The sequence below is a fragment of the Cryptomeria japonica genome, chromosome 8, assembly GCF_030272615.1.
Source record: "Cryptomeria japonica chromosome 8, Sugi_1.0, whole genome shotgun sequence".
Lineage (NCBI taxonomy): Eukaryota > Viridiplantae > Streptophyta > Pinopsida > Cupressales > Cupressaceae > Cryptomeria > Cryptomeria japonica.
The window spans coordinates 243687296-243712894 of record NC_081412.1 but is presented as its reverse complement, the minus strand read 5'-3'; the positions used below and the strand labels follow the sequence as shown (position 1 = coordinate 243712894).

The following is a 25599-nucleotide window of genomic DNA, read 5'->3' as shown; positions in this document are numbered from 1 at the left end:
AGAATTATTTTATTAGACGCCTCAGCTTGGCCATTACCTTGGGGGTAATATGGTGTGGAGAAACGATGGGAAATATGGAAGCGGTCACAGAGTTCACAAACATCCTGATTTTTGAAGGGACGCCCGTTATCAGTAATAATGGATTTAGGAATACCATATCGGCAAATGATATAGTTAAGGATGAAAGTAGCAATTTGTTTCCCAGTGACTTGTGTGAGAGGCACGACTTCAATCCATTTTGTGAAATACTCTGTGGCTGTGATAATGAATTTATGACCATTGGAAGAAGGAGGGTGAATCTTGCCTATGAGATCGAGTCCCCACTGACAAAAGGGCCAAGGAGACGCAAGTGGTTGTAGTTCTTGTGCTGGTGCATGTATGAGATCTCCATGAATTTGACATTGCTTACATTTCTTGACAAACTGATATGAGTCTTTTTCCATATTGGGCCAATAATATCCAGTCCTGATGAGTTTCTTGGCCAAGGTAGGACCACTAGTATGCGGACCACATATCCCTTCATGCACTTCACGTAAGGCAATATGAGCTTCGTCGCTTTCTAAACATCTAAGAAGAGTGCCATCTAGACCTCGTCGGTATAGGTTATCAGCTAAAATGACATATTGAGAGGATTGGCGAATGAAAGTGCGGCGTTGGTTGTTTGATAGATCAGGAGGTAAGATATTGTCGCGAAGGTATGTGAATATGGACCCATATAACTGGGATTCGGGACCAACAACGCATATCATTTCAATAGGAGTGATCTCATATGAAGGAACCAACAGGTTGTCCACTAAGAACTCATAGCAAGTTTCATTTTGAGGCAGGTCAATTAGTGAAGCGATTGTAGCCATGGCATCTACAGCACGATTCTGCTCTCTTGGTATCTGCTCAAAATCTATCTTTGTGAAGTGTTGTTTCAAATCATCCACCATTTGCTTGTAAGGCATTAATTTTTCATCCTTTTTTTGGTAATCATCAGTTTCTTGACGGATGACAAGTTGAGAATCCCCAAAAACATGAAGTTCTTGGATCTTCCACTGAACTGCAATTCATAATCCAGTTGTTAATGCCTCATATTCCGCTATATTGTTAGTGCAAGGAAATGATAAGCGGTATGATTTTGGTATAGAATCGCCTTGAGGAGTTATAAAGAGAATACCAGCTCCTGCCCCATGCTGTGTGTATGAGTCGTCAAAGTATAATTGCCATGGCTTTGCATGTGATATTGTTAGAATGGATTCATCTAGAAATTCTGAATTTAGAGGAGCATCATCTATCATGGGAGCATCTGCTAATTGATCCGCGATTGCTTGTCCTTTTATTGCTTTTCTGTCCACATACTCGATGTCGAACTCACTCAGGATCATTACCCATTTGGCCAGTCGCCCAGTAAGTGTAGCTTTGTTGAGAAGATATTTTAGTGGATCAATTCTTGCAATCAACTTAGTCTTGTGAGTGAGCATATAATGGCGTAATTTCTGTGAAGCAAAGACCACAGCGAGACATGCACGCTCGATTGGTGTGTAGTTTAGCTCATATCCCACCAATGTGCGACTGATATAGTATACTGCTTTTTCCTTGCCGTCAGCAATTTGTTGTGCTAGGAGTGCCCCCAGTGCTGTTGGAGTAGCTGATATGTATAGTAACAAAGGCTGATCTGGAATTGGTGGCATCAAAACTGGCGGATTCAAAAGATAATCTTTGAGCGTCTGAAAAGCTTGTTGACAGTTATCATCCCATTTGAACTTGATATTTTTATGTAGCAGGTGTTGAAAAAGATTACACTTATCTGCCAGTTGCGCTATGAATCTTCATATAGACTGGAGTCTCCCTTGTAAGGATCGAAGTTGACTGATATTTCTGGGTGGCGGCATGTCCAAGATAGCCTTGACTTTTGCTGGATCGGCTTCAATTCCTCTTTTGGACACAATGAATCCTAGGAGCTTCCCGGAGGTTACTCCAAAGACACATTTCTTGGGGTTTAATCTTACCTTGTATTTTTCCAACCGATCAAAGATGACTGAAAGTATGTCCAAATGTGTATCTCTGTCTATTGATTTTCCCAAGAGATCATCAACATAATTTTCCACGGTTATGTGCATGAGATCATGAAAGATAGTGGTCATTGCTCTTTGATATGTAGCACCTGCATTTTTCAGCCCAAAGGGCATGACATTCCAACAGAAAGTTCACCATGGACAAGTGAATGATGTTTTGTGTTGATCTTCGGGTGCAATCCTGATTTGATTATAACCAAAAAACCCATCCATTAAAGATAACATTTCATGACCTACTGTGAGATCAATGATCAAGTCGATATTTGGTAATGGGAAGTCATCTTTTGGACAAGCTTTGTTGATGTCTCTGAAATCTGTACATATTCTGATGCTACGATCTGGTTTACTGACAGGTACTAAATTGGAGATCCATTCAAGATAATCAATTCGGCGTATGAATCCGACATCCAATAATTTCTCCAGCTCTAATTTGACTAGTAATGCTACTTGCGGATGCATTTTTCTTAATTTTTGTTTCACTGGCTTTGCCCCCCTGTTTGACTGTCAAATGATGCATTACCAAATCCGGATCTAGTCCAGGCATATCAGCGTATGACCATGCAAAGTTGATTTGTCGTTCTTTGAAGAAGCTTATGAACTTTCCCCTTTCGGACTCTGTCAAGGATTGAGCTAGGAATATGTTGTGTGGAATCTCTTCTGTACCAATGTTTGTCTTGATAGTCTCCTCTACCAACATGGATGATTTTTCCTCATATGATGCTAGGAGAATGTTGAGCCTTCCATCTTCGGGTGCCTCAGAGAGGTTTTCGCCCTCAGATACGTCCTTTCTTTTTACTTTTTTGGAGTCAGATAGCGCCACAGTGTGGTTTTCGCCATAAGACCCTTGTTTTGCTCTTATTTTCACATTTTTTGCGACTGGAAGGTCCGACACCCTCACCGAAATATGCCATGTTGTTGAGTTCTATGATGTATCCTGCTTTGTGGTCTCTAGGGGGAAGATCATCTCATATGCCAAGATAGTCGATAATAGCTTTGTCATTTTGAAATGTGTCAAATTGTGCTGGTCCTTCATAATCCCAGTCAATGAGTTGGTGGTGAACAAGGGGAAGGCCTTTAATGTTTTCGGAGTTTGCAGGGCTAAGAGTGAAGATGTGGTTATATTCAGGTATATCGAGGCAATCGTCGAGGTCATCGATTGCACTCTCCTCATCAGTTTCGATCGTGAGCGAATCCAAATTGTCGTCACTAGTAGCGCCTTTCGGGACAGGTGTCCTCATCCTATGTGGTTTCGACCTAAGACCTTGAGACGAAGACTGTGGGAAATCCTTATGAGTTGTTTCTTGACCAACTCTGAACTTTGTATAAAATTCCTCTTCTTCTGTGGGTTCATCTGGCTCTCCGAATGTCTTGGTGAGCTCATAGTCACTGGAGGATTTGTTTGAACCCCATTCCCATTCGTTGGAATCTGTGGAATAGCAATCCTCTTGTTGAACTTTGGCAATTTTGATTTGTGATGCCTTTTCTGTCCTTTTAGTGTGGATCTTGGAAGTCAGAAAACCAAGTCCCTTTGAGCATTCCCTTTTTATAGTCAATTCAGGTTGTAAGGGTTCCATGACGCCTTCTTTGCGTAACCCAAGAGGGCTTTTTCCATCATACCCGAATTTTTGTAGAATCTTGAAGCCTTTGCCATATTTCTCACAAGGTATATTGATCTGATCATGTGTGTCCTCTTCAATGTCTTTGTAGAGCATTTTGTATAAATCTTCCTCTTCTAGTTTGCCCCATCTTTGAAAGATAGTAGGATCCCATTTGAGTATCATGATGGAGATTTGTTTGTTAGGATGTGGCCTTCCATATTCTTTTGGAGAGCTCACGACTTGTCGTAAAAACATGGTCTGATTCAAAGTGTATTCTCCCATGCCTTTGTCTTGAAATTTGCCTTTAAGTTCACCTTGTTTTGATGTCGAAGGTTTCAATGACTCAGGATCAATGTATGTCGAAGAAGGAGTAGCCTCACGATTACTGGGAATGATAGTCTCAGTATGTGATCTCAAGTTATTGCAATATATGAACGGATTTGGATCACCGTTGACTGTTACCTCGAATCCATTATGAGGAAACTTAATGCATTGATGATATGTTGATGGGACTGCCCTCATTTCATGAATCCAAGGACGTCCTAGCAATATGTTGTATGTGAGATCTAGATCTAGGACTTGACAAACCACATCCTTTGTGACTGGCCCAATTCTTAGAGGTAAGGTGACTGTGCCTTTGGACGAGCGCTCTTCATCATCATAGGCCTTGATGGTGATTTGATTTTTTGAATTCACAGCTTTATCAGAATATCCCAATTGTTTAATGGTGCTCAATGTACAAATGTTTAGACCTGCTCCTCCATCTATTATGACTCGCTTTATTCGATGTTTGTGTATGAAGGCTTCAACATGTAAAGGTGCATTATGTGGCTGACATACGAAGGCGTCATCGGCTTCTGTGAATGTAAGGGAATGTGGAATGGAAAGGTATCCCACCATGGCTTGAAACTGGTCCACGTTCAGATCAGTAGGAACAACAGTATCTCTCAAGATTTTGTCAAGAATAGCTTTATGAGCGGGGGATATACGTAAGAGCTCAAGGATGGAGATGAGCGCGAGTGTCTTCCCTAACTGTTCTACAAGGCCATACTCAGGCTTGGTTGATGAAGAAGTGGTATTTTTAGTGGAAGCACCTGACAAAGTAATCTTACCTCGACGGGTTGTAACATGACATTCAGGGGTATGTTCGGAAGAAGATCCAACACCTCTTAGGACAATCTTGGGTCTCTGAGGAGGATTCTTAGGATTTTTGTTCTTGATGGTAATAGTAGAGATATGATTGTCCGTCGAGATGCGATTGATAGCTGAGTCATAGTTGTAAGGTGCTCTAGTATAGTTGGTCTGATCATCTGTGACTTGGGATTTTCCTTTGTCATGCTTTGGGAATGGTTCCTTAAACATCTCATGTTCTTGATTGGATGAATGTCCCTCAATCTCAATGTCACCTCTATCAATGAGATCTTGCACAATGTTCTTGAATCGATGGCGATTTCCTGTCTTATGACCCTTGCTCTTATGAAACTCACAATACTCATCATCATTCCACCAATTTGGTTTGACCTTTGGTTCATATGGAGGAAAATTTGGAACTGTGATCACTTTGTTTGCCACTAGCTTTTTGAAGACTGATTCAAGTGGTTCTCCCAATGAGGTGTACTTCCTTCGTGGTCTAGAAGTTGTTTGAGTATTCACTTGATTGTTTGTAGAACTTGATCCCGAAAAGATGAACTTGGGTCTCACTGTATTGGCATCAACAACACCATCATTAACTGTATTCTTGTTCTTATTCCAAAATCTTGGCTTGTCTTTTCCTTTAAAGTCATCTTTGTTTTCCTTAAATATCTTAATGACTCCTTGTTCAATTAGGACCTTTTCTGTTGCTAAGCCCTTTTCAATAACATCCTTGAAGGTGGACAAACAAGCTTTCCTTAGATCATAGCCAACGTCTTTGTTAACGTTTTGTGTGAACATCTCTACCATTTGTTTCTGTGGGATTTCGCAAGAGCATCTGCTGGCTAGATTTCTCCATCTTTGTAAAAATGACGCAAAAGATTCTCCCTCTTTTTTCTTGGTGTTGCACAAAGTAGTGACTGAGATATCTGTCTCAATATTGTAGGAGAAATGCTGAATAAATGCCTCTGCTAAGTCACCCCATGACTTAATACCAGGAGGTAATTGAGAGAACCATTCCATAGCTTGATCGCCTAAGCTTTGCGGGAACAACCTCATCAAATATGTTTCTTCTGCCGCTACCTCAATGCAAGCTGTGAAAAATTGTCTTATGTGTGCCTTGGGGTCTCCTTTTCCTCTATACTTGTCAAATTTTGGCGTCACAAAGTGTGCAGGAAATGGAGGCATTGGAATGCTCTTATCAAATGGATAAGGACATATGTCTCTCATAGTGTATGTTGGTTTTGGTGTACTCATGTCCTCCATTTTCTTTTGTAAATCTCTGATTTGTTGCTCCAAATTATTCTTAGGTGGCGATCGATTTCTTGTAGCATACCCCATGTTTGAGACACCAATTTGAGGAGGAGCTTGTTGCATGTATGGATGATATTGATCATAGACATGTTCGTATGGAGGAGGTCTATATTGATGCGGCATATATGGAGCACTTGGTATAGCTTCATGTTGAGGAACCTAATATCTATTTTGTGCATGTATACCATATTCTACAGGCATGTCATGTTCTAATGTGTTGCCCCCAAATTTGACATGAGGTTTCCTTGTGTCCAAATTTTGAGCATGCCTTTGAATGTCCACTTGTTTTGATTGATCCATAGCTTGAGCATGTGATTGAGCATATCTATCTGCATAAGACTTCCATAATGGTCTTCGAAGGTAAGTATCATATGTTTGACCGTGTGTATGTGGGATTTCTGGTTTTTGAAGCAAAGCTGATGGTGATTCAGACATCATATTCGGTCCTCTATTTCCCCCACTATTGGGTCTCCTTTGATCCATGTTGGATTGAGTTTGTTGCGAGGGTCGATTTTCCATAAGTTGAGACATGTCAAAGTCATGAGGTATTTTAGCTCCACTTTGTGCCATCATGTGTAAGAAGTATTGTCTATCCCTCTTCATTATCTCTTCAACCAATCTATTGAAATGAGGATTCATTATGGATTCTTCTATATCTGCTGATTGTATTGAAAAGTTGTCCACATTGTCATTGTGTGTAGCATTTTTGTTTGTAGTGTCTGTGTTTTCCACATTTGGAATGTGTCTATAAACATCCATGTCAGGCAATGTAGTGTGCTCAGGATTGAAAAATAAATCATTGTCATACTCATAAGAACTCATGTTTGCGGACTCTTGAGCTTCTTTAGCTTTTCTCCTAGATTTTTGAAGACGAGTTTCAACCATGAACTAGGTGTTTGACCAAGATGGGAGAGACTAGATGAAAAATGGAAAGAGTATGGAAGACCAAGAGTTGTATGGAGTGCAAATGAATCTTGAGGTGTACTTGCAATGTCCAAAGTGTAAGACCAAGTATGTAAGTAGTAGAGTAGGTGTGACTTCCAAAGAGAGGATAGTTTCTCTTGATGAGGTAAGTTGACCTTGACTCTAAGTAAGACCAAATGAGACCCAAAGGTAAGAAACCTTGATGAGGGACCACTTAGAAAATTGTTGTTGTATGTAGTATGTTGACAAAGTATGATGACGACAAGCAAGTGACCTTTTGACTCAAGTTTAGACAAATGTGAATGTAAAATGAGATGTGAAGCAATGATGGACTGTATGAGACCCAATGACAGATTGAATGCTAAATGAAACCTGAAAAAACAACCTAGGAAGCTCAAGTATTCCGAAACTGATTTCTTTTGTTTGATGGACTGTAAAAATTTTCAATTCTGGACACAGACGCCTCTGTATACTTCACAGACGCGATTCCCAGACACAAACGTGTCTCTGTTCGACACAGACGCTACTAAAAATAGAGACGCTATTATGCCCTTCACAGACGTGCTTAGATGACCCAGACGCAGTTAAAACAGACACAGACGCGTTTCTGTAAATTTTGTGCAATTTTTCCAATCTGTGAAGTTGTTTTGTTGTGACCAAATCCGACTATTTGACTGTTTTTTTTGTGACAAGAGGACACAATGTTGATGAGGACTCACTGTTTGCAAGTGTTTAGACTCCAAAAGTGTGTTGTTTGATGTAAAGTTGTTTTGCATACACTTGAAGACACAAAAGACACAATGTTTTATTGTTTGGTCTTGATTTGTTTTGAATGTTTAACATAAGTCAAGCACAATTCTTATGGCTGGCCAAGACAATAGTTGTTGATCCCACATAGGGTTTTACCCCCGAGGCTACGCTATTCAGAGCGGATACTTAGATGCTTGACCTCACTGGCTCCACCCTCGGCACTCACTTCTCGGGTCAGCCAAGCATCAGTCCCCATGAAAACTCCCCATGGCGAACTTTGCATCTCTACTAAGAACCGTATGTGTGTGGGCCGCTACCAGAGGTCCGACCTCTTGCCCCAACAACTAGAAGGATTTGGGCCTCTAAAACAAAATGGTGCTAGTAAGGGCATCCGCTCGTGTGGCCATACATGCGGCACTTTCAGCTCTGTAAATACAGAAGGCTCCTAGCTGGTAGGGGTTACGCCCTACAAATGATCAAATAAATTTGATCAAACGGGTTTATGGGGAGACATAGTGTCGGTATGAACTAATCAGCACACGTTATCCATAGTTTTCACCATGAATACATTTGATTATAGTGGTTCGGATGAGGTGGGTTTTCCTCGCTACCACTTGGGTCGTTCTCTTCTCACTAGTAGTCCTAATGACCACACGAGAAGACAGGCCCTCTAAAGATTAAACAAAAAGAGCCTATTGCTCAAGACACAAAAGACAATGATTCAATTTTAGTGCACCAATGGAAGTGTTTGCTAATCTATGAAAACAAGGCACACAACACAATCTCAAAAACCCTAGCCAAGGACCTGCAACAAAATTTGTTAGTAGTTTGGGTTGTCTCAAATGATCACCCCTTCCTGCAAGCACACAAGTTAGGTAAATTTTAAAAACCCAAAAAAACTTTGTGAAAAAGGGGCCTTCAACAGAAACGTTTTTGCTTCCAAAACAAGCTGCACAAACTTGATTAGCTAGATCTGCAAGGGTTAGTCCAAAAATAAATCAGATCTGAAACCCTAAGTACGAAATCCGAAAAATTGAATCAAAGAAAAAAATAAATTGAAAATTTCAAAACAGTAAAACACAGACGCTGCTATACCAGACACAGACGCGTCTTTATGACACAGACGCGGTTATGTGATGCACAGACGCGCTCAGAACACACAGACACCCTTTCAGGATACAGACGCGATCAGATGTAACATAGACGCGTTTCGGAAACGCAGACGCCCCTTTCAGAAACCTGCAAAATAAAATTTGGCAAAAACACAGGCATGATTCCCGATCCCGCAGACGCTTCTGAAACTCAGAGACGCGATCCGAATGCTCGCAGACGCGAAAATACCTAAAATGCCGTCGAAAAATGTCCGATCTGCAACTTCAAAAATGCAAAATCTGCAACAAAAAGGTTAAATGCAAAGGGACAAGAGTCCCACCAGGCGTGCCAAAATGTTTATGGTGAAAATGGATAACAATAATAACAATATTGAAAGGCTAAATGAATCCAACCACTAAACCCTAGCCTAACAATCAACAAAGATCCACCATAACATATGAAGATTACCTAAGATAATGCAAATCACATGAAATCACAAAGATTATACCATCACATGCCCAATAGGGTTTTGATCTCCATTCTTCCTATCTCCATTGATCTTGCTTGATATATTTGCTCTCAGATTTTTGTATGCACAAGAGCTCAACAGAGAACAGAATGTGGTTGCAAGTAGGATCGTAGTGTAGCAAGTTGCATGAAAGATCATTAGCATGAGTGATTAGGGTTTGACAATGAAGGAGGCATCTTCTTAAATAGAAGACACAATATGAAATGGAGGGATAAGATTGAGAGGTGTAAAAAGAGAGGTCGGCTAGGATTAGAGGGTAGGTAAAAGAAACACCAAAATAATGAAAGAGGTAGGTAGTGTAGGAATTAAGAGATGAATGACATGTGTCATGTGTAGAAAAAGCTAATGAATTAATTAAATAAATAAAGATTTATTTAATTAATAGAAGAAGTATGATAATTAAATAAATAAAAATATTTATTTAATTTAGGAAAAGGATAATTTAAATAAATAAATGTATTTATTTAAATGAGAAATAAGGCTAGAAGAGGATAAATGAATTAATTAAATAAATAAAGATTTATTTAATTAATAGAAGAATTAGGCTTAGATAATTAAATAAAAAAAATATTTATTTAATTAGATTGGACAATTTTGGGTGTCTACAGTGTTTACTAGGAGTGATCTCAACCTAAGTGGTGAGAAGACTCATTGGTGCAACATTCATGCGTGCAATACATGGATTGCTAGTGTGAGAAAGCAACTAGTGAAGCAAGTGGACAATAAACAAGTAATTCTTAAACGATGCTGCATGAAGTAAATAAATCAGAGGACAAGAAAAGCATGCTAAGTAAGATGGATTTTCTTCATTTTTGCAATTGGAGCATTGGGATTTTGTCTACTACCATTAGAGTTTTCAAGGTATTCTCCTTATTATCCCAAAGGTCAGGCCATACTGTCTAATCAATGTCATGATGTGGTTGGTATGACCAATATAAAACAAGTTTCTTGGTAACATTACCATTTGAAATGATCATTTCCCCTGATCTGCATCCTATGAAGGCATATATAGTAGCAAGCCAAGGTCAACCTAAGTTGATTGGGTACCTACCTAAGTTATCTTTTGGTTGCACGATTATGTAAACCACGAGATACTCACAAGAATCTAATGTTATGACTAGATCTTCCACAATCTCTTTTGGTTTTACTATTGAACTATTAGCTAGCTAGAAGATTGTTTGTATAGGCCTTAAGTATGACAATTGCAAGTTTTGCATTATTTCTCTAGTCATTACATTAATGGCTGCCCCTACATCTCAATGTATTTGGTATCAACATTTCATTGATGGTGACATTGACCATAGGGCTATCATGATCAATATACTTAGGAATAATTACCCTTCCTAATATAATATCTTCCAGTTGGTGGATCCTTCTTCTTCCCATCTAGTTTCTTAAAGTATGATTGTTTAATTATTTTATTGTAGATACACACATCTTTTATTGATTGGAATAATGGAATCTTTACACTAACATTCCACAAAATCAAAGGCTAGTTCAAGTTTTGGTTTTTGCATACTAAGCCTTTCCGAAAATGGTGGTGTAGGGATTTTATTAGGTTCTTGTTTAGGTAGATTTTTTTTTTCTCACCGGAGGATTAACATTAGTTGAGGCTTCATATATATGAAGGAATCTTTGTAATGATTGGTTGTGTTGGAGGAACTAGAGTTTTACTAGAGTGAAGATGCACATTATTAATGTCTACAACATAGGCAAGGAATTATTTTGTTTCACTAGCATAGGGTTGTTGCACATGATGGTTATTAGATTTAGGTGTAGGTTGTGTTGGAAATTGCATGGATTTTGGAGGTGGTAGAGTACTATGCAAGGTTAAAAATTATGGCATGTTGAGAAAGTGGAGCTTGCAATTGTTATGGATATCTTGCATTAGGATTCCCCCATAGTTGATTACTCCTCCATTTTTGTTGTTGGTGCTAGTTTGATTAAGGTTTTTTCCAATTTAAATATTGGTTGTGATAAGGTGTCCAACCCCTAGGATGGTTTTTCCATGATGAGGATCCATAGTTCATCCAACTAGGAGGAGGCTGATTTTGCCATTGATTGAAATTACCATAAGAATTATTATAAGATAGAGGATTATAGGGCATACCTTCTCTCTAGTTCCTTGGATTTTATTAGGATAGGTAAAAATCTTGGCCATCTTCATCTTCTAAAGCCTTGAAATTAAGTTTTTATTCTATGCTTGCAACCCTCTTATATTTATACAATCCTCTCTCTTATGGTGACAATGAAGGCAATATCGGTCAAAACAACCTCTACTTCTTCCTACTTCTTTCTCACTTGTAGTCTATCCAATTGAGTAGCCATGTGGTTAATTATGTACTACTTCATCTCCATTAGTAGGTTACTAATCTCAATCTAAGAAATTCCTGCAACTACTTTTGATGTAGGTGCTCTCATGCTATGAGTCTTCTTCATTGTTGAGGTGGAGTAGTTTCTATTAAGTTGGCAAATGCCATCCCAAGAATCTTAAGAGATATCTCCTCCTTCCATGAGGTTTAATGCATCCATATAGTATTCATTAACTCCTCTAAGAAATATGAGTTTGAGGGAATCTTTCTCTAGCCTGTTATGCTTGGATTTCTATAGGCAAAACAAGAAGCATTCTACGTAGCCCTCTAATGACTCATTTTCCCTTTAACTCATTTTGAAGATATCATCTCCTCTCATATCCCCTCCTTTGCACTATTCCTTATATTTCTTTAGAATTTTTTTTTTCATTGAATTCTAAATAATTATCACATCTCTTCTAAAACTTATAAAGCATCTCAAGGCAGAATCCTCAGGGGTGTTAGGAAACAACTTCGACCTATGAGCATTTGTAGTGTAGTCATAATTAGGACATAAGACATCAAATTCAGAAAGAAAAAGTGTCTAGATTTTTTGTGATAAGCCCATGAAATTTTGGGAGAGTTGCTCGGGTAGTATGTTTTTAAGAGCAACATTCCTCTCTTGGCATATAATGGGAAAATGAAAAGTTGGTGTTTCATTGTCTCGATCATTTTGGTCATTGGCATCTCCCATGTTGGCTCGAGGTGGAGAGTTATGTGGTGAATTGGAACTAGCTTGAGAGGTGGGTGATGATGCAGGAGAATGGTATATTGGATGTATTTCTATGATGACTGCTTGAATGGATGGACTGCTAATATTAGAAATGAACCTTTCAAGAGGAACCCTCATTATTTGCATACAAGAAATATAACCCGGAGGTTGCTTTAGTGTATAGGTCTGCACTTGGTTAGTAAGAAGTTTGGATGTTTGATTAAATTCTAAAGGTCCTAAAAACTAAAAGCAATGAATTATAGTCCTAGGGAAGCATGAAAAACTTCTAAACAACCTAGATAACCTCATAACTTGACACCATCCCTAGAAAGGACACCAAAAATGTTGAGCTTACTATATCTACTTGTGATTCAATGCCAACCTAACAACTTCTACAACTTAGGGCTTAATTATCCAAATTTGAGAAACCCTTTGTGGACTATAAGCTACATTTAACTTGTCAAAACTAGTGGTATGAAACTCAAAAAAGGTTTTACACTGCATGTGCATCATGATTATACCTAGGTTTTTATCCTATGTTGTCAGAAAAGATTGTAGTAAAGAAGAATGTAGGAAAGTAATTTCTTAAGATTACAATGACTTATAATGACATGTTGAAAAACAAAACAAAACAATGAAAACAAAACATGACAGTAAGAATAATTATATCAAAAGCATCTATAACTAACACTTACACTAACTTAATGAAAATAACATTGTTGCTATAGGATAACAATATTAACTAGGTTATTATCTTACAACTACATGAAATCTAATATTGAAATAAATACATCTAATTAGAATGTTTAAAAAATCTTTGTGTTGCATTACCTCAAGTGGGCCCTCTTGGGTAAAGCACTCTTCAAAGGATCAAAGAATCAAATAATTACTTCAATAGATATATTATCATTCATATTAAAAAGCACACATGCTACTTCTTACAAATTGGTACTCATGAAAGAGACGTTAAATGCATTAACCTTTACATGTTCTACTTTGACTCATATATAGTCCTCAATCTAATGACTCAATCCATAACTAACTAGTAGCCATTCCCATATAGGAAGATATTTATTAACAAGTAAGGAAAGCGCAAAACATCTACGAGTCCTAATAGGATTGAAACTCATAACCATATCAAAATATAAATGTCCACCTCAAATAGCTTAATAACACATCTGAAGGTGGTTGGCCATTTGTTTGAAGAGGTCTGCATGTAAGTAGCACTCTCCAACAATTCAGCTTGATCAGATCACCTGTTGACTAGTTCATGGTAAGTTCTACCTTTGATGCATGAAGCTATTTAGTATTAGATGTAGGAATATCTTTAGCTAGCTTGATCGAAATGTTACATAATAATTTAGCATGAAAAACATCACACATAATACGAACTATCCAATCACATCACACCACACATCAAAAGAATTCTAAATGTTGTGGTTATCTACTTGCAATAAGAGTTTGATAGTGCTTCTTTGGTGGACACCTTAACACACATTATGTTTGTTGTTGTAGATTTGTGTTCTACCCAACTACAAGAACATTGTTGTCTCTACACTTTGTTCGATTATAGAAAGTTTGCGTTATGTGTTCTTAATTCTTTTTGCTGCAAGCCATGTTAGTCCTTTTTACTCATTCAACAAAAAAAATAAAATCATAACATTTAACATGTTTTTACCAATAATCACATGCACATATAAGTATTTATCATTTAATTAACAACTATGCTTTAAAGCTTAATGGTTAGACACAAACTTGGAAAAGTATTAACAAGTTTAACAATCTATAGAAGATTTAAATGACAAACAAGATGATTAAAAAGTGATTAAAAGGGGCCCATCACATTCAAAGAAACCTTAAATAATGACATTTAGATGAATATATATTTGACACTTACACAACATCTTCATCAAAATTGAAACTAAATACCCTATACATTTGATATTTTAACTTGTTACATTAATATCACATTTATTATAACATCTATTTTACCCATTTAATATAAATCTATACTCATTAATAATTGTCATAAATATATAAGAAGGAACCTTACAATTATCTTAATAAAACCTTCTCAAACTCTTCTCGGTCCTCTTCTCTCTTCTTTCATGATATTAAAAAAAATCAACACTTGTCAATGCGTTGATATTCATTTTGTTGAGCATAGTTGGTGAGGTGATGATATGTAATATAAAAACCATTCACCAAGATTCAAACCCAAACCCTTTGATGTGCATTTAGACTCAGACTTACATGAATTTGACCTAATAGAACTGTATTCAAATTATTATGATCTGCTTAAAAAAAATAAAAATAAAATAAAATAAAAACCTATATGTATGTATTCCTACTCGTTTCCATCAATTAAAAAAAATTCTACTTTTAAATGGTGCGTCTTGCGGTCTTCATTGTAATGGTTTTATCTTTGGCTATTCTATAGTAAAGTGCTTCTTATTTCTTGTACGCCATAGTTTCCTCTCGGTGCTACATGTATTTTGGAGAAAGATTGAAGGACGCGATATATGGAGAAGAGAAACCCATTCTTATAGTTCGTTCTATCGCCTAAATGCATATTGCAAGCTACTCGCCGATCATCTTCTTCTCTCGCCTGTGATCAAAGCCCGTCCAACAGTATCTTATCATCGAGAAGGGTGTCAAAGGAAGCACAGAGGAACCAGGAAGCTCATCCTTTTAAAATAACAGCACTCTTCGTCTTCTCCCAAGATTTTCATAAGATTGACCTTCGACACCACCTTCCACGATCGCCATTGAAAGAAAAAGATTGGTGGTGCTGAGCTCGTGAATTGGGGGCAACAATGCCAGCACAAATGAAAGAGGATGGTATGATAAAGATGATGCACTTTCAAAAATGTCAAAATCTAAGCCAGTGCACACTTGGATTGTAATTAGACTAATGTCGCCATGTTGGTGTTTGTTTTGACAGATTTAGAAGGCGAGCCATCGTACAGCAGTGAAAAAAACGAGTACTTTTTTCCTTCTTTCTTTCTGATTACTTCTTTTCCTTTCTTTCACAGATTTTGTATATATACCCATTTGTGAACGAATCAAACGTTTGGATACCCACATGTAAGCTCATTCAATGTGTGTATATTGAAGGAGATGTGGAACGCGATCAAACCCATTTGAATTTACATGTTACTCGTGTTTCGGGGAAGGATGTTTGAGATGCGAGGCTGCAAACTCTAGTGTTTGACTTAGTTTGAATGACATTCTATGTCGAAGAATTTACTCTGTTGAAGATTTAGTTCTATCACTGGCTGGCGTTTTGATCAGGATTCGGTTTGTAAAGAAGAAAGCAACAAATCAAAAATTAATGAAGCGCATGGAAGACCTCCACAATTTGATCATACAGAGCTGCTATTGCTGATTGAGTCACGTCTTTTAAGGATTTTGGAGGATTGATATTTTTGGCCTTTGGTTATCTTGTTCAAAATTCTAATGGGTAGTCTAGCGAGTTGCTGTCATTGCGATGTAGTCTATCAAGTGGCTGTTATTGGGAGTTCGCCACGCTGTTGGAATTTGTTCTTTCAGTGTTGAAAAGCTAAACCAGCTAGAATTTGATGGACCTCCCATCCTCATGCTGGATGCTCTATTACTGAGTTACTAGCACCTTTCTGGTTAGCTTTTTCCTGTAATATAGATCGACTCCCAACACTTTGTGCTGCATTGTTTTATTTCGAGCTGGTTAGGTTCGTGGCTAAAACGAAGGACACAGAGTAACATCTGGTCATGAGTGACCCTCTAGTTTCTCACCTGGTTGTGTAATTTCTAGTAGGTGGATAACACACGAGTTGCTCGTGAGATCCGTAACCCAGGTAACACTCCACGTCACAGAAGCGTTGAGCAACCATGGTGGCATCGGCAGCTTTGACAAGGATCATATCGTAGGTTTTGATTCCCCAAGGATTTCTCGGTATTTTAACAAGTGATCTCCACTGAATAACTGTTTTTCTCATTTTAAAATTATGTTTTGAAGAAAATTTATCTCAACTAACAACAGGGGAATGTCAGTGCACAAGCTATAAAACCATGGGCAATTGCTTTGATTGAATAAAGTCAAATATCATATATATGAGATCAAGAAGCTGTCTGCTTATAACCTTTACTTGCACAGAACATTGAACATACATATTGTATACAACAGCTTCTCGTTCTAAAGAGTTCGAGTCAGTTGCCAATGTTTTATCATCTTTTATTTTAGGCTTGCCGCTAGTTCTTCCTTTGTTTCTGAGTTGACATGGGAGTGGAGTCGCTTCAATGGAACTCCCAGTCAATTTAGAAGAAATGCCCCTTGCTGCAGATTTTATCTCTATGCTGCTGCTGGGTATTGTTAAACTGTTCCTGCAGAAATACCAGTTTGCCAAATATTTCTATAACAGATTATCAGCTCTGTTCCAAGTGTGCATAAGATATACGTTTGCAACAATTAAATTGTTGATGGAGCTGTCATCCCAACTCAAAACCTTATTGGCTTCTGCTGAGAAGTGAGATTTGTAGTCCTTTCAAAATCAATTTTATAAAACTTCAGACTCCAGTAATAATACTATCTATAGAAATGCTATCTATGAAATAAACAGGTTCGTAATAGAAGTTCTGGGCACACTTTTGGCAAGAAATATAACTACCCTGCATGCATAAGACAAAAGAGCAAAAATGCAAAATTATCTAGAAATAGGTTCGCAGGTTTTGAAGTAGGGGATGATTCTTGGGGAAGCAGTTCTTTTTGTATAGGTCTGAGAGTGTTTCAATCATTGCAGTGCCAGTGACCATACTGTTCCAGGATTGCTCTTTTCACCTGAGGTAGCATCCGTATTTTCTTAGGCTGTCTCTCTTGTCTCCTATGTTTTCTTCTGTTCCAAGTTTTAAACTATGTTATAGTTTGATTAAAATGAGAAGGAAACAATAATAATTGTTACACATGACAAGGATATAATATATATGTATTAAGTTGAAGCTACATGAACGTTTTTTTCAATGGAAGATAAGTTCTATAAACTCATTAAAGATAGGTGTGTAGAAAATTTAAATCTGCTACTTAGATATTGCTCATGTGTCCCTGTATAGCTTCACTTTTGCCTTTTTAGCTGCTCCAAATTTCAGTTTTTAGTGGTTTCAGAATTATTGTTTCTAGCAGTTTTCAGGTTTCAGGCTTTACAGCAATTTTAGTTCTTAGTTGGGGTTCTAAGGTGTATCAAGGTCACATTCCTGGGCTTGCTGCAAACATCATTCATGGCTTTATGCTTAGCTATTCATAGTAAGGATTGCGATAAATTAGAAATGCATTAGTGGTGAAAAATGTCTCCATAGGTGAATATAAATCAAGCTGAAGAATAAACAAGAATGGGAAACAAAAATGATCCGTATGCTAGGATGGATATTCCATACTGTAGCTTGCCAATTGCAGATATTAAGGAGGATTGAAATACTGTAGCATTCAAATAAGCAACTGAACATGAAGTAAGTGAGAGTGACAAAAGCATGGAAGACACAACGATTACCCAGAAAAACCTGAATTTCGGGAAAAAAGTCCAACAAGAGTGAGGTCTAATGGCCTCCTGGTCCACTATATCCTATCCAATTACAAATTTAGGCCTCTTGGGTGTATAACAAGCAAGGACATACAATGTTATGCTCCAAAGTTTAATCACCGTTTCTCACTTCCTTCTCTGTTCTGCTATAGCCTACTTACAGTCACAAATGCTCACTCTATGAATGAGTTCTACAATCTATACATCACTTGGATGCTTGGCGTTGCTTCCCCCATCATCTATAATTCAATTATAATGGTTTTTATGCTTGTCAAAGCCCAAATAGAAGTTGAAAGGACTCTAGGAAGAGGGAAAATGTGGAATTTGGAATACCACAATTGTTTTTCTGATATTGGACGAAACAGTCACTTCTAGCAGACTAGTGGTTTTGAAATTACCCTGATGATTACAAAACAGCCCCGATGGTTACAAAAATGCTACTTGTTGGAGTTGGGAGTTATGTTATTGCTTCCTATTGGAACTAGATGTTCTGTACAAAAGTGAAAATCTCATCTACTTCCACCATGGAACACTTATTCCCTTCATCAGAAGTGTCCCTCAAGTCGTGAACCTCTTCTACCTGGAGTCATAATGTGACTTGACCAGTTGACCCATATTCTGATCATTTTTCAGGTCACAACTACCGAATATAGAGGCTTTTGGTCTCCGAAAGCAAGGTAGACTTAGAAAATGAGGGACAAATCACTGAAAGGATGACATGGATACCATTGAATCCTACACTTTTGTAACCAGAGCCTAAAATTCTTTGTCTCCAATTGTCCAAAGTTGTTTGGATTGTCATAGTGTTTGAACTAGATGGAGTACTTGTGCTAACACTCTTTATCCCCCACTCAAGGGGAATGCTCCTAGTGCTTCCACTAAGCATCCTCCTTGCTTGAAGATTATGAACCCAAGATTGCTTGGACTTGCCCTCATGGGCATGCAAAATGAAGTTATAACTATCCTTGATCAAGTGGTATTTGTTTTTTGTCTGCAGTAAACAACATTTATTTCATTCATTTATGGGTTGCCAAAAACAACTCCACACAAATCCAATGGAACAACATCTACAAACACTTCATCAATAAACTTTTGGTTGACACCAAAGTTCAATTTATATTGCCTTGTAATTAACAAATCGACATGCTTCTTGATCCCATGCAAAGAATATGATTTGGAGTCCTGGAAGGGGAACAACTTCTAAGCCAAGATTTTCATCCGACTCTTGAGAAATGAAGTTAACTTGGTAACAGAAATAAAAAAGTGTGTTAGGTCTCAAAACCGTAGGTAAACAATCCTAGAATTGTTGTTAAACCTTCAGGGCCAGGGGGTGTCATGAAGAGGGCAAAATAGAGGTTTATTAACAGATTGAGGATGATAAAGGGCCTATTTTGACGGTGGGTAATATCTCCTACACTCTGCCTTAGCTTAGACTCAGAAGGGTGTTCCTAAAGGTATTCTAAATAGGTTTGTAAATCAAATAATATATGACACGATTCTAAAAATCAGTAGCTATACTTGGATGTATACTTGATCCCAATTTCTGTCACCAAGTCAAGATCAACTAGCTACACAAAATCTCTATTATAGCTGATAATGCACCTTGCACATGCACAACATTACTGTAATCCCTTACAATAGTTTATTTTTTTGTTTCATGCAAAGTAACAAGGTGCAGATATTCTGAACATGATCCTATAAATATTTGGCATTTAGGATAGCTGAAAATTAATAATTATCCATAATTAACAATATCAAATCATGAACAATCATACATAATCTAAATTAAAACTAATCTGTTCCCAGTTGGGATAGAGATAACATTTTGATAAGAATGATTGGTCCCAAACCAATGCAGATAAGTGCGTACTTCATTGGGCAACTGAGTCATGAATCAGCAAAGAGGAAGGGAAAATATGCAATAGAGCATCAACAGAACCAGATCTACATTAAAATGAAAACCAAAGATTACATCAAATACAATGGACACATGCTTAATGATCCATCATATAACTGCAGTGACTCATATGCAATAAAAGGATGACCATTACAAAGCATTTGTAATGCATTAAATGTTGTCACACGCATATAAAACTTCTATTGTAGTTGCACCAACAAATGTGGTAAAAGGAAAAATACAGTTACGATTATATAGTTCCTTGAATCGTTACAAACTGCCATGGAGACATCTATTACAAATGCATAATACAACATCTTTCCTATGCTATACAAAATACATTCCTTTCATATCAACCCAAACATACAACTATTGATATCCTAGAACACACTTGGAGCACAGTAGACTCAAAAAGATGGCTTGGGCACCAACTGTCTGAAAGAACGGCCAATTGGTATTTGTTGACCCATGGTCTTAGGTGCCAAGTCTGCATGTTTTCTTTGCACACAAATGTCATTCCCCTGCAATTTGTGTCTCAAATCACGTGAAAAATATACCATAAAATGTATCCAAATTACCACAAGAGCTGTGGAAGAATGTGGCTCAGATCTATAAATTTTTCTTTCATTTAATGCACCTTTGGATCTTGTGTGCCAAGGCATGGAAGAGATCATGAAATCCGCTACAAATGTTCCTAGGAATTTCAGCTACTACAATAAATTAGGGCATGGTTATTTGTGTTGTTTCCTCCTTTGAATTTGTGCCTTCTTGTACAATCAATGATTTTTGGTCACATTTGGATTTGATTTGGTAGCTGCATGGCCATATTGGCTCATTGATGGTGTTGTGTTGTTTTCAACCTTACCTTTGAATATTGCTTGCAAACTCATGCCCAAATGATGAATAGTGCTTGGTGAGTGAGACAAAGTCTATTTAGGCAGTCCCTGCATCATAAATGGCCTTCTAGATGTGTCGGTTTGTAGGTGATTTTGAATAGGAAAAAGTGTAGAGATTTGGACTTTGGAGGTTGGGGATACCTTATGATTCATACCTTTGGTTGGGAACATCAAGGATCACAAGTAACAAGGAACTCATATCATTAAGGTATGTGGAACGTGGGAAGTCTGAAGTTCTGAACAAACAACTCCAAAAAGGTAACAATGTTTCACAATGTTGGGGATTGGGGATTAGGCACACCTTAGAACAGATTTTAATGTGAAGCGGAGGGCAAAAATTTGACTTTGAAAAGATATACAAACGAATTTTGGGGATTGGGGATGACAAGAAACAAGTACCTAGGTCGAAGCATGGTTGCAACGCCAACTCCTATAAAATACTTAGTGAAAAACATTGAGTTAGGAGTCCAGAATATGGGGAGGTCCATATGAAGTACTCAAACAAGTGAAGGTCTCAAACTCTAATTTGAAAGACTTAGAAATTTTTTTAACTACGAATGACCAGGAGGTTGAGGGTGAGGAAAAAGGTACATTTGGAAGGGGAAGAATGGGCTAATGAGAACAAATGAAAAAGTCAGGGATGGATGAGATGGCATATTAGGATAGACAACCCCAAAAGTCTGAAAGTTCGACAACATGCACAAACTTAGGAACTTACGAGAAAACAACCTAGACTTGGAAGTTTTTTTGGATTTTTCACAATGTTTAACACATGAGGGGCACACAAGGGGGGACACGAGTTATTATTTGACAAAAATCGACTTATGGGGTTAGACTCTCTCAAATTGGGTATAAATGGTGGGTTAACAAGGTTAAGACACATAGAAGTGATGGGTTTCAAGAAAAAATTGGAATAGTAAGATTGAGTCCCAACAAAGTGCATCAATTTTAACATTATTGATTATGTTAAAAAATTTCATATGCTCATTTTTCTTATGCCTAAATATGGAAACTAATCTTCTTTGTAGTGTAATAATTTTTTGAATCAACCTCTAAACTATGTTTAACTTCTTTTCCAGTAAGGGTGTAATAGTTTTAATCCCTATCTTACCCTTCCAATGTGGGTGCTTTTATGGATGTAGCTTCCAACAGGTTTTCATTTGTATGACCATTGACATCACAATGGTTGCGGTGTCTTGCAAGTTTTGAACTTGTGGCATTTACCTTCTTGGTCTTGACCTTTGGAGAGGAAGGTTGATCAGCTGCCTTCAGGTAATGAGCATGTGAGCATGCCTCAACGGTCTCCTAGGGCTTGGAGAGCATACACATCTACTACGATGGCTATGAAGACCTTTGATGAGTTTCATCAAAACCTCCTCATCTTGCATATTGTTGTCCATTTGTACAACTTTACTTTGAAACTCACTAGTTTATTCCTACACACAATGCCCTTTGTTTAAAAAAAATTCTATCTAGATGTTTTTTATTTCTATAACATGTGGAATAAAATTGTTTCAGAATCAAATTTTAAAATCATTCTCATGAACTTATTGGAGCTCTTTTTCTCAAAACCAAGGAATGTAAAGGACTTTTGAACCAAGTGAAAGCATGCTTTTCCCTTCTTAATCTAGCAAAGGACTCTTTTTTTGTTCTATGCTAAGAGAATGCATACTAAAACATACTTCCAAGTGTGCCAGCCGATGATCAATCTTTCCCTCATTGACTTCTTTTTGAAATGGTGGATTTTCAATGTTTGTGTTAACCTTGAACTAAGGTGTCTTTGGTTAACTTTGTTTTCCATGGAATTGTTCTTATTCTTCTTTGAAATGGGCTTTCCCCTTGCTTTTGGTGTCTTCCAATGAGCACAAGTTTTCTATGTGAGTCTTCATAATGCTCTTCAATCTTTCCATCAACTCGGATATGCTAGCTACATCAAATTCTAACTTGAGGAACCTTGCTTTTCCATCAAGATTCAATGTCTCTTTGAAAACATAACAACTTTTCCCACTTGATCTTGTTGTGGGCATCACCCTGAAAAACCAGTCACAACAACTTTCTGCCAATGGAGACAACTACTTTGGTACCAGTTTGATTCATAAACTAGGATGGATGTTCCGTACTGTAGTTCACCAATTACAAATTCAAAAGAGGATCGAAATACTGTATCATTTAAATAAGCATTTAAACATTAATAAGAGAGAAGCAAAAGAATGGAAGACAAAATGATTAACTTAGAGAAACTTGAATTATGGGAGAAAACTCTAGTAGGAGTGAGGTCTAATGTTATCCTCCACCACTATCAACAATCCAATTACAATCTTAGGTCTCTTGGGGATACAATAAGCAAGAGCATATGGTGTTTTACTCCTAAGATTAATCACTAACTCTCATACTTCCCTCTAGTTGTGTTACAAACCTACATATGTTCATAAATGCTCACTCAATGATTGAATTCTACAGTCTATACATCACTATGATACTTGGGATTGCTTCCCCCATGGCCTATTTCCAATTGCAATGGTCATTTATGCTTGTACAAGCTTTAATAGAAGTTGAATGACACAAGGAGTAGGAAAATCATGGACTTTGGAACGAGAAATCTTTTTTCCTGACATAAGATGAAACCATTGCTTTCAACAGATTGACAGTTTTGAATTTGCTTCAACGAATATGAAACTGCTGCTTCTTGGAACTAGGGGTTGTGTAATCCCTTGTCAAAATTGATGGTTTCTTATAGAGGCCAAAATCTTTGTCTTTTGCTTGCCTTAATTAAAAGTGTCCCTTGTGTTATGAGGCTCTTCATGGAGTTATAGTGTCAACCAACTCATTTTTTTATCTACTTTCAGATTGCAAGAGCAGAGAAGAAGATGGTTAGCAAAGACCTAATAGGTAGAGAGGGGGGAGGTTGGATGTCATGATCATGTTCATAATCCATCTACTAGAAACTTTAATAGAAGAGACATTGATACTTCTATTCAAGGAACTTGAATGATCACACAAATTAGAGTGTAGTCTAGAAGATTCTTGTTCCCAAGTTTTATAGTTGTTGTGTAGTTATTAAATCCAAGGCTTGGATGGGCATAATGTTCTTTATTTCCACTGTACCTTATACATAATTGCCAAATATTCAGCTTACTACCTTGCACCTTGAAGGACCAGTCTCTGATTGGTGGAAAATGATTTGACAAAAATGAGGGAATGTGGAAAAGAGACACCAAACAACTGCTGGCCACACAAGACCAATTTGTGATTGCATTCTATCATAATTTTCAGGCTTAAGGAGGATTACTTTCTGGTTCTCAAGAACATGAAACAAGGCACATTGACATATTAGTCAAGGAAGTTTTTCCAAGCTATCTAACTGGTAGAAAATAGTTCCATATTGATGAATTGAAAAATCCATTAGAGGATATGCCAAGTGATTTATAATTTGGGTGGATATTCTACAACTTTTGTCATTAATATGAATCTTCTATTCATTGTATTGTTGCACAGCAATTCTAATATAAAATTGAGCAACATGGAGAACTGAAATCAATGGAGATAGAGAAATTCCCTAATCTAACACCAATGTGGCTTAGTTGTTAGGAACTTGTGGGGTCTTGGCTTAAAACAAGTAACTTGAAAAAAAATAGACACAACTACATTATAATTCAAGAGATTTAACGTATATAAAATAAATGTGGAAAAACTCAGCAACAAGAATCCACTATAAATATCAGTTATGTACAAGTTTGCTTGTACCTAATTTATTGAACTCCAGTGCCTATGTGCAATCACTCTCTCAAGAAACATGGAAATTGACCTTTTCTTTTAACTGCCAGTAAGTGTAAGACTTAGCATGATTCGGAATCTTGTCCACAACTAGCAGTATGAATTAAGAACCAATACAAAATGGACTGTGCTACTTATACTCAAAATAAAGTTAGTCAGGAAGGAAATAATACTGTGATTAGAGAAATGAGCACACTTTTTATCCTAGAAGCCCCCTGAAAGGGTGAAATCAGCTTTGGTAGTGGCCAACACAATGCTACCAAATTATTGTAAATTATTGTGGAATGCAATTTTCCCCTTCCTCCACTTGGTTACACACACATTGTTGAGTCTATGGCATGGAATACAATAAATTTCTACTTCTCTTGTTCAACAATACTCAAATTTATGTTGTATGATACAATCTAACTCCCTCTTGTCCTTATAAATATTGTGGGGTGTCCTTCTCACACACTAGAAGGTCCTAAAAGTGGAACTAGAAGGAAAAATATTGGGCTGTTTGTTTCAAATACCATATTTCTAGTATGGGGACAAAATGACTACTTTGTGCAAACTGGCAGATTTTTAATCACCAAGGAAGTTACGACATGCCTTGACAATTGCAAAATAGGCAGTGTAGGAGAACCAATCATTTCAAAATCACCTCCTACAAGTATTGGTGGTTTCATTCTACTGATGAAATTGGGAAGCTTCTGAGAACTGCAACTTCTGGAATGGATTCCTTTGACAAAATTTAACTCTCAATCCTTATAGATCATAGCATGATTGAATAGGAAGTCTCCCAAGAGAATCCTCTTACATTACTTTGTTGCCTTCAAATTGAAGAACTTCATGGTTCACATACAATCACACTCTCTCAAGAAACATGGTTATAGACCTCTACCTTTAATTGTCGATGACCCTAAGATCTAGCATAGCTGAAATGCAACTCTCATTTTGAACTTTTTCTCTACTACATTCTTCCTTTCCCAAAGAAGGAAGAATCTTTAAAGACAAAGTAGTAAGACATAGAAGCTAGTAGC

General features: G+C 37.3%; 1 protein-coding gene across 2 annotated transcripts in view; it reads left to right on the top strand.

Moving 5' to 3' along the window:
• The first annotated feature begins 14900 nt into the window (after window positions 1-14900).
• The window catches only part of LOC131049947 (putative E3 ubiquitin-protein ligase RING1a), a 44130-nt gene continuing 33431 nt past the window's right edge, over window positions 14901-25599 (top strand). Inside the window, exons 1-2 of one of the 2 annotated variants that reach the window (XM_057984052.2) lie at window positions 14901-15302; window positions 15406-15445. In XM_057984052.2, the coding sequence (XP_057840035.1) occupies window positions 15278-15302; window positions 15406-15445 (65 nt within the window). In that variant the 5' untranslated portion in view covers window positions 14901-15277. Of the gene's footprint in view, window positions 15303-15405; window positions 15446-16029; window positions 16367-25599 lie in introns of those variants that run through there. The other variant, XM_057984053.2, reaches the window with a different exon arrangement.